This window comes from Mirounga angustirostris, unplaced genomic scaffold (genome assembly GCF_029215605.1).
Source record: "Mirounga angustirostris isolate CCGP_5_RB_7025 unplaced genomic scaffold, mMirAng1.0.hap1 SCAF_6, whole genome shotgun sequence".
NCBI classification, from domain to species: Eukaryota; Metazoa; Chordata; class Mammalia; order Carnivora; family Phocidae; genus Mirounga; species Mirounga angustirostris.
Window position 1 is genome coordinate 122386370 of NW_026991714.1, and position 10680 is coordinate 122397049.

Below are 10680 nucleotides of genomic sequence, written 5' to 3' on the forward strand. Positions count from 1 at the left end.
TTATAGACTAGAAAACTGAGGCCCAGCCATTTATGTGACTTTCTCAAAGCCATCCAGCTCAGAGTAGCAGAACGAGGATTCAGATTCAGGTCTTTAGGAAAGACTCTTTCAAATGTAATATAGAAGTCAGAATACAGGGCGCCTGGGTGGCTCAGTCAGTTAAGCATCCAACTCTTGGTTTCAGCTCAGGTCATGTTCTCAGGGTCATGAGATCTAGCCATGCTTCGGACTCTATGCTTAGTGTGGAGTCTGCTTGTCCCACTCCCTCTGCTCCTTCCCCCGCTCACACACACACGCTCTCTCTCAAATAAATAAAATCTTTTTTTTAAAAAGTCAGAATACATTGATAATCACTGGAACACTATTAAAAACATAGATTCTTAGGTGCCAAATCTGCCCAACTTAATCAGAATTTCCACAAGGAAAGCTGGGTAATCTGTTTATTTAAAAATAATTCTTATCGTCCTGGAAGTTTGGAAACATTCCTTATCTGTTATTTCCCAAAAAGTGAGTTACCTTACCCAAAAAGTCTAAAGAGTTTTGTGTTCTGGAGATGTGTTCTTAGTAAACCGATGCTAACTCTTGCTAATCACATCTTTATTTTCTGTGTTCTTCACCAACTAATTAATAACCCATTCTGAGATTTTGTTGGCTATCACCTTGACACTCCCCTCTATATAATTTCCACAATCTAGCTCTTCCTCCTTTTGGAAAAATGGGACAGTATAATCTCACTTCTAGTTTTTTAAGACCACTTCCAGCCTCCCATGATCTCCCAGGGAGTACTGACAGTCATACATGCAAGGTCTTTCAGTCGCCTGGCAGATTGAGTCTAGCCCTGGTGATCTGAGCTCACACAAGGCTGGGTGAGTGAGTGCCTAGAGCTCCAGTATGTTCAAACCCAATCCCTGACTTACCTGGGTCATTGCCATACCAGAAACTTACCCTCAGCTAGGGTGGACTGACTCAGAGCCAGGGGGATTTCTGGAGACTTCTGTCTGCCTCAGACTCATGCTGAGGCTCTTAGTGAGTCTCCCTAACTATACCCCATCAGATCTCTAGTTTTCTGACATTGGTCTCCAGCACTCCAACCTGGTAGACTCAAACAGTGCACATTAGATGACAGGGACTATGCGAGGGGCCAGTGGAACAGAGTAAAGTAAGACATGGCCCCAACTAGACCCATCTGAGCCAGTCCCCTCATCTGACCTCTAGCCCCAACCCCTCAACCTATGTCTGAATTGCTTTTATTCAAGGGCCAGGATCTTGTATTTTTGCCTCAGAGTAAGTAGGATATTGTACAGAATAAGGATGTCAGCTCCTGGTTATCCTTTTGGCCACCTCTCCATACTTCTGCATTGGTAGAAGCGTTTGGGAGTTTGAAGGACCTTGGCATGCTGCTTTCTGACATTGACAGTCCCCAGATCTTTGCATGGCACCTCTCCCATCATACGGTTCTCACGCTTCTCTGCCAGTGGACCTACCAGGCTCTTTGCATCACCATTCCCAGCCCTTGGCTCTACCTTGAATGCTGGCTGCATCAAGGCCCTTCTCTTATCCGTGACAAATAGACTTGCTTTTGTGGCTCCCTTGTGCCTAGAGCACATTACCCAAAGTTTTGAAGAACACTAATCCTATGAGACATGCTGAGAAAAGGGGTGGGGGAGGGAAAAAATCCCTGGTTAAAAAAGCGTGGGAAGGGGCGCCTGGGTGGCTCAGTTGGTTAAGCGACTGCCTTCGGCTCAGGTCATGATCCTGGAGTCCCGGGATCGAGTCCCACATCGGGCTCCCTGCTCGTCAGGGAGTCTGCTTCTCCCTCTGGCCCTCCCCCCTCTCATGTGCTCTCTCTCATTCTCTCTCTCTCAAATAAATAAATAAAATCTTAAAAAAAAAAAAAAAAGCGTGGGAAATGCTGCACTGGAGAGCTTTGAAGAATCACAATGCCCTTTAGCATATTAAATGAAGGCTATGTGATACCCTGTAGCAGGACTGCTTCAGTTTAAGTGCTGTTCCCAACCTTCCATTGTGTCTTGTGGTTACTGTAATATAGGTCAGTTTTCACCTACCAGCTATTAACACCCATGGAGCTCGTGTTCCATAAAACCCACTTTGAGAAATCCCAGCCTAAACAGTGTTCAGTTGTCTCGAATGGACTGTATTGTAAAATATTTTATGTCGATATAGACAGAGCCTAAATTGTGTCTTCCTTATGTATACATTTTTATTATAAAAGGAATATAACCACGTCTCAGAAAATTTAGGGAAGAGAGAATTATTTTAAAACATCCATAATTCCGATGCCAAATACAACCTGTATCACAGGGGTTCTTAACCTTGGTGATATATCCACGGAGAGAATTCAGGGGTCCATGAGTGTAGATGGAAAAAAAAATTGCATCTCCGTTTTTACTAACCTCTAGCTAAAATTTAGCATTTCCTCTGGTAATAAACATAGGGAACAAACCACAGTAACACTGGCAGTACTTGGGTCTTCATCAGCAATAGAAATTATATTTTTTTCTGTTACATTACAGTTGTTGCTAAATCTCCAAGAATTATTTATGCTCATCACTATTTCAAAAATGTTACTTGACCTACCCTTATACATTTTTGTCTGTGTTAATAAAGAAACATATATTCCAATAGCACCCCAGTTTGTTTTTTTAATATTTGATAACTGTATTCAACATTTTTTATAATCTTTTCTCCTTTGTTTCATGCATTTAAAATGTCGGGGTCCTTGGGTGGCTCAGTCAGTTAAGTGTCCAACTCTTGATCTCAGCTCAGATCTCGATCTCAGGGTCATGAGTTTAAGCCCCACATTGGGGTCCATGCTGGGTGTGGAGCTTACTTAAAAATATAAAATAAAATAATATAAAATAAAATATCATTCTGAGAAGGGATCCTACCTCACCAGACTGCTTAAGGGGTTTGTGCACAACAACATGTCAAGAATCCCTGCTGTATTATGCATGTCATTTTATATCATTATAATCATTGTAGATAGACACAGAACAAATGATATAGAATTGTGTATATATTTACATAGATACATGTATATATGTATATATTTACATGTATAATTACTTACACACACACAATTCTGTATCCTTTGTTCAATAAATATATATCACAATTATTTTTTCAAGTCTCATTTTTTTAGGCAGATACAGCATAGTTTACTGACCCCATTCTTCTATTGTTGGATTTTAAGTTTGTTTCTTGTTTTTAATTCATACAAGTAACTTTTCCTATATTTCTGCTTATTTCCTATGCTCAGTTCCCAGACCTATATTAACCTTGTGTCCTGTGATACCACCTCACAGTAATTCTAGTTGCGTGTAAAGACACATGATCTCCCTCGTAGCACACATCAAATTTCCAGAAGTTTCTAGCCTAGTTTGTTAATCTGATTGACGGTTCAGATAAAGTCTGTTGAAAAAACTTTATTTAAACTATTCACTCAGTCTCATTGTCCACAGGGACTCTAACCTTTTTCTCAAAGTCAAAGGCCTTTAGATATTATTTTAAGAAGAAGAAGAAAAAAAAAAAACAGTTTCTTAGCAGAGACTTACTTTTCCAAAAGTGATGGGTTAATTCACTTCTTCATCATTTGGGAGTGATGGTGGTTCTCCCAAGCACCAGGGTTTGTCCTGGAGGGCTTGGCCCAGGGAGCCTGGGTGGCTGGACATGACACACAGATTACCTGTGATTGTTGCTAAAAGCTCCTGGACTGCTCTTGTAGGGATGTCAACATTTGCCCAAGTATTGACACTGAACTTTAGGTAAATCTAGATTTTTGGTTTTTGTCTCAACTGAATCAAAATAGGTTAAGCCAGTTTTTATGACTGTGGCAAGCGTTAGGTGGTCACCTTGAGGGCTATAAATGAAATTTGAGTAGCTTAGCATCTGCGGTCTTTAATTACTGATATCTTACAGGCTCATCAGTTAGCATCCATGCAAGCTCAGGCTTATAATGGAGGGAATGCCAACCCCCCACCTGCTAATAACGAGGAAGAGGAGGATGAAGAGGATGAATATGATTATGACTATGAATCCCTGTCTGATGGTAAGAGAAATACAACCCTATGCTGTGTGCGGGGAAATGACGGGATGATTTTCTGTTGTGGTTTTTTTGTGTCTTTTTCCCCCCCCCCAAAAAAATGAGTCTGGCGCTGCACAGGCCAACAGTGCAGATTGTGGTAATCACTGTCCAAGAGTTCCTGAATCCCATTGCTTAGTGAGGAGGACCAAGCAAGGAAAGGGATTCTGTTAGCCGCTGCAGCCAACATTCAAGGAAAGAAGAGGAGGGTGTAGGAAGCAGCACAGGGGTCATTCCTGACTGGGTCTCTGAAGGAAAAGGTGGAAGTGCAGCAGAGAGACCCCATCCTCACCCTTTCAGTTTCTGACCCAGCTAATGCTCTCGCAGGAATGGTGGGGGCTGGCTAGTCTCACTCCTCACCACCTGCAGGGGGCAGCATCACAGCCCTGTGCTCTCTGCTCAGCCCTCTCCCTCCTGTTCTGTAAGGAGTATAGAAAAAACAAACAAAAAACAGCATTTCACTTCCCTTTCTCCCTGGTTCTCACGTCACTAAAACAACAAGATATTTCCATCTGGCTCCACCAGAGGGACAAAACATGGCTGATGGCTAATGGCACAATCCAAACACCACATGAATGAAGCTATCTACAGATTACAGGTGAAGAATTCCTCTTCCATGAGAATTAGATTTCACATGTGTCTCATTTGTACTAAATTGGCTACAGATTGCAAAATGTTTTCTAGGTACCATTGCTAATGGTAAGCGGTTTCATTTCAGCAACTTTTGAAAACCAATGTAATGAAAAATTGCCGAAATTTCTATTTACATAAATAACATTGCATGTGTAGAATGTATTACGTCTATGTCGGATAATTGTTTTGCTAATATGTAGATACGCCCAGGCCAGCAACCATTTACCGTTGGCATTAAGACAGCCACGCTACCCTCCTCCAAACTGCTCCTGCTGCTCATGCTCCAGGACTGCCTGCCCCCTAGTTCTGTTGAGTTCCATGAGCTTCCATCAGGACCAGCAGGTACAGCCCAGTCTCCTTTTGCCTCCCAAATACAATACTAGTCTATGTCTATTTAATATTTGTCCTCGGTAATAGCTGATTGCTTCATACCATCCACTAAAAGCCAGATTTAGGAGTGCCTGGGTAGCTCAGTCGTTAAGCGTCTGCCTTCGGCTCAGGTCATGGTCCCAGGGTCCTGGGATCGAGCCCCGCGTCGGGCTCCCTGCTCCGCGGGAAGCCTGCTTCTCCCCCTCTCCCACTCCCCCTGCTTGTGTTCTCTCTCTCTGTCAAATAAATAAATAAAATCTTTTAAATTAATAAATAAAAGCCAAATTTACTTGACCTGAAATCCCATCAGATAATGTGAGGGGCACATACTCTAACGGGAAAGTAAAGAGAGGGAAAATGAAAAGGAGTCACAATAATTTCTTGTATCCTATTCCTGAAAAGTTGTGGGAATATGAATATTCTTAAATTGACTTATTCTTTCCCATGGAACTCTATTATAATTATGATAATATTGTCTCAGAAGAACAAATTTATTCAAATAAGAAACAAAAACCACACACACTTAAGAAATCAACCAATCCAGATGTCATTTGCCCCTGTGAGAAGTTAGTTTGCTGGAAGATAAATTCACTTGCTCTCACAAATTACTCCTATATTTTTTCTGTACTTTTGAGAACAGGAAGAAGGGACTTTTCTTAATTATTATTATTATTATTATTATTACTATTATAAGAGTTTTTGATATGCAAATAACAAAATGATCAAGTATATATTTCAGGTAGGAGAGTAAAATTTAAGCCATACTCCACTGAATATCTAAGATAGTTGCATGCTTGTTTAAAGCCTGCCTGTGCTGGGATGGGGGACACATAGAAAGGGGGCCCCACTAGGTCCTGCTTCAATAAACTATGAGACGTGGGGTCAATGTCCTATCTCCACTCTAGGCCTTATGACCCTCAGATGTGTAATGAGAAGGTTCTGTTCATTGTTGGCTGGTGTTCTCCCTTCTTCTAGCACTAACACCTAAGATCTATGACAGCTGAAGGCCACTGCCCCCACATGGGTATTTCCCATTTCATTGAAGATTCCTCCGACGGGCTGATTCCCAAACAGGCCTTGTAGTTTTACCATGACTAGTTTAAGCTGGTCGTGTTGAGGCTTCCTGATGCTACTGCTAAATGCCCTGCCAATCTTCTAGTCTTGGCTGTGGTTTGTGTGGTGCCTCCCTCACCTCTGTGCAATCCCTCTACTAGCTAAGATGAGAGGGAAATGAACACCTGCCTGCTATGGATAGAGCCATTTGGAGCTTCATAGGGGGACCTCAAAGGTCTCTCAGCTTCTTGTAATGATGGGTCCCTTTGAGAAGGAGAAGGAGAAGCTGTGACCAGTCCCCTCAGAGAAATAAATGTGCGCTCAAAATTCTGCAGGAGTGTGGCTGGCCTTTGAGGCCCTCGCAGACGTGCCAGGTGAAGAGCTCATCTGCCGAATCTGGGTGGCCCAATTTATCTCTGTGACAGCTCTGGTCCTCAGTTTTCCTGTCTATAAAATGAGAGAATTAGTCTAAAGCCTCTTTGAGCTATAAAAATATGATGATTCCTAATCACAAAGCTAATTCCAGAAGATCTCAAAGAAGTTGCAAATGAGGTCCATGTGTTTCAGGAATTCCTACTCTGCCTTTTGGCCAATTTGTCCTTCATGAATATTTAATGAATTAAATTCCATTAACTAAATATAGATTAATTTTCTTCCAAACTTGCTGTTTATCTTGACTAGCTTTGAACAAGCAGTAGAGTACAGATTTGAACTCGTGACTTAATACAGACGTTCTATGACAGTGACTGTGTGATTCTAACAAATTAATCCATGTCTGGGCGCCTGGGTGGCTCAGATGGTTAAGTGACTGCCTTCCGCTCAGGTCATGATCCTGGAGTTCCGGGATCGAGTCCTGCATCGGGCTCCCTGCTCAGCGGGGAGTCTGCTTCTCCCTTTCCCACTCCCCCCTCTTGTGCTCGCTCTCTCTCTCTCTCATTCTCTCTCTCAAATAAATAAATAAAATCTTTAAAAAAAATTAATCCATGTCTGTCCATGTGACATAATGCATTACTGGGAATGTTATGACCATAACTGAAAATATGTAATGTGAATGTGGCAGCATGATTAACATTAACAATGTTTGCATTTCTTTTATTGCTAGCCCTTGCATCCCTAACAGTCAAAATATTAAATCAATAGAGGATTTCTTGTTTCATTTATCTTACAATCTAAGCTATTGTTATTTATGCTTTGCTTCATACCTTAGTTTAATTTATCTGGCTTTTTGTCTTAATTTTCCTTACTTTTATCCCCTTTCTGATTCTGTTTTTCTATAGCAGATGTCCTTACTGCTTCTCCTGCTCCTAACAGTCAGGAAGGTAAAGCCATTTGAACTGGGCATTTTAACTGCATGAATGTCGGCATTCTGTGTCCAATTTCTTAGGCCTTATTAGCATGATGAAGTCATGATACTTATTACATGAGTAAAAATGTAATAAAATGATTGATCTCATTTACTTCTTGGCAGCCTGCGTGGCCCTTATTTGGTATAAGGATATTTTGGTCTAAGCATTTATGGTCTGATGAGAGCATGAACCTTGAGTGAGAAATGAGAGCTTTCTTATTTTTCATTTTAAAAGAGCATAACTGTGCTGTACCTCTAACACCTTTAAAGTCATTTTGAATAGAAATACCAAATCAAGAGCAAAGTGTAAGATTATCTGTCATGCTTTAGCTATTGTTAATGTTAATTTCTATCCTCAAGGTTTTCGCTTAATAAATTCATAAACAGTTATGAAAACTTTACTTTCCAATTAAGTAGAATCGTGAAAACTGCATTGCAAACAACAGTATCTTTTTTCCCCGGGTTTTGACATTCCTAGAGGTAAAAGAAGCTAATAGCTTCATTTTAAAGTGAGAGTGATTAACTCCTGTATGCACCACCTAGAAGTGCTTCCACCACTAAGTCCTCCCCAGACTTGTGTGCCGAGGCTTCTGACACATGTGTGTCTAAAGTAAGGTTTGCAGGGTCCTAATGATCTGTATGGACATGAGCCTTCTCATTTAGACTACGTCTGTAGGGTACCAAAACTACTGGTAAATGAGTCCATTCAATCCAAAATAAACACATCATTGACCAAATTTAACAAATTTTAAAAATTATACTCCAAGCCATCATTTTGGTAAGATGTAGCCGGAGCCTCAATCTTAACAGATAAGCATGAGTGTCTGGATATCCTTGCAATGATATAGACATAGCTCTTAAGTGAAACATCGGGTTCTCGTTTGCTGAAGCCTGCCCACTTGTTTTCAGACAACATTCTAGAAGACAGACCTGAAAATAAATCATGTAATGACAAGCTTCAGTTCGAGTATAATGAAGAAATTCCCAAGAGGATAAAGAAAGCCGATAACTCTGCTTGCAACAAAGGAAAGGTGGGTGAATGGTTTCTATTAAGTTACACTTGGGCCATGGTACTCTTGTCAATTGCGGGTAGAATTTCACTCCCTCCCTGTCCCTTTCCTTCACATTTCCCCCTCGCTTTCTCTTAGATGCCAAAGCCCACATGGTGATGCTCTGGGACACCCACCTGCCATTTGTAGAAGGTTAGTCACTGGTTCATCCAACCAATAGCTGCAGAAGGCATAGAGTGTGGCAGGCACTGAGGTGGCACGGAAGGTGGTTTAGTGATGGAGACAAATACAAATGCTTGTAGCTGAGTACAAAGACCAGTGACTACACAGTGTTATCGGAGCATCAGGGAGGACGATGTTGGAAACGAAGATATGACCAAGCAGACAAAAACAGGGCATTTAGGCCAAGAGGACAGCCTGGTACATTCAAGGAATTTCTAGAATGTTTAAAGTGTTTGGAATGACCAAGCCGATAAACAGGGCTCAGACTGTTAAGTGTTCACAGAGGAATGACACGGAGAATAGAAATCTAAATGAGATACCCAGACCCTACCTTCAAGTGCCTCACACTGAGTAGACTCTGAGCAGATCTGCAGACAAGGTTGTAGTGAGTGACATTGTTGGAGAGCCAGGTAATAAAGTATGTCAAAAACTGGAGCCATAGAGGATGAATACTCAGTCATCTCTCATTCAACAAGTATGCATTCACTGTTCCACATTTAAGACACTGGACTGTGCCCCAAGGCAAGATGAGGATGAGTTAGGCTCATCGCTGGCTCTCAGAAAATCCTGACTCTGGGAAAGGTGTTGGGACAGGTATATGGATGGATACAGAGCAATGCGAAACACACTGTGACATGAGAAAGAACAGATAAAGATCTTTGGGGATTCAGAGGTGGGTGGGCGTACGCTTCCTGTGTAAACCGGGATCATTTTTCTCTTGATAGGTTTATGACATGGAACTGGGAGAAGAATTTTATCTTCCTCAGAATAAAAAGGAAAGCAGACAGATTGCACCGGAGCTTTCTGACCTTGTCATCTATTGCCAAGCAGTAAAATTTCCAGGTAAGGGTGGGCAATACCATCTGTAACATTTAAAGATAGCAAAAGGTAAAAATGTGCTGTTGATTTAATTGGACATTGCGAATGTTTTCAAAATAACTAAATTGTGTTACCAAAGTCATTGTTACACTACCTTCTAAATATTTATTATTATTATTATTATTACTAGCTTTGATGGTCATGAGGAAAAATGCCATAAAATGTTTATTTTCCAGATGTCATGTCTTTTCATAATAGTTAATAATAATGATAATAATAATATTTATAACATCTAATAGCTAAAATTTAGTAAGCCCTTCAGTACCAGGATTTGTGCTAAGTATCTTACATACACCATGTTACTGACATCCTAATAATTCTGTGAGGTAGGTGGGTTTATCCCCATTTTTAAAGAAAATGAAATCTGAAGGAGACACACTGGTCCAAGTTTTCCTGATGTATCATCTAAGAGTCTTTTGTTTGAAAATGGTAGAAATTGACTTAAGCAAAAAGGAAATTTATTGGCTCCTGTACTGAAACATGAAGGGATACACAAGTTTCAGGTACAGCTTGATCCAGGGCTTCTCTTCCCCAGTTCTCATTCTGCCTCCTCTGGGTTGGGCCTGTTTCCTCTGTGGTAGCAAGGCGGCTGCAGCAGGCTAGCACCACATGTTTCCAGATCAGCTTCCATCTTAGAGCCTCTTCCAGAAATTTCAGCAGCAATTTCATTGTTTTCCATTGAGTCCTTTGCCCATCCCTGAACCAGTGCCTGTGACCCAGGGAATGCAGAGCTCTGACAGTCGAGGGCCAATGGCACATTCCCCATCTCTGAGCTGGGTAGTGAGGCTCCACCTGAACCACAGGGCCAAGGATGGGATTTCAGTGGGAGAGTAGGTTTCCCCAGCTTGCTATTTCTAGAAGTTCATGATGATAAACCATTCCTCCCTCCAAAAATGTGCATTTCAGTTAATACAAGGTAAACTGTGATTCTGAAGCCTGTCTATCTCCAAAGCCCTGCTCTTAACCCTTGCACGACCGTGTCCCTCTTGTTAGGGTGTGATCTCAGTGTGCTCACCCAATTGCGTGTCCCATAAATGGGGCAGCAGGGGCTGCAGGGCAAACAGGAG

General features: G+C 41.5%; 1 protein-coding gene across 1 annotated transcript in view; it reads left to right on the forward strand.

Annotated features, from left to right (window-relative positions):
• Positions 1-10680, forward strand: part of PLCE1 (phospholipase C epsilon 1) — a 312623-nt gene that overhangs the window by 270907 nt on the left and 31036 nt on the right. Inside the window, exons 20-22 of the mRNA XM_045878454.3 lie at positions 3940-4069; positions 8412-8533; positions 9460-9577. Of these exons, the coding sequence (XP_045734410.1) occupies positions 3940-4069; positions 8412-8533; positions 9460-9577 (370 nt within the window). The remainder of the gene's footprint in view (positions 1-3939; positions 4070-8411; positions 8534-9459; positions 9578-10680) is intronic.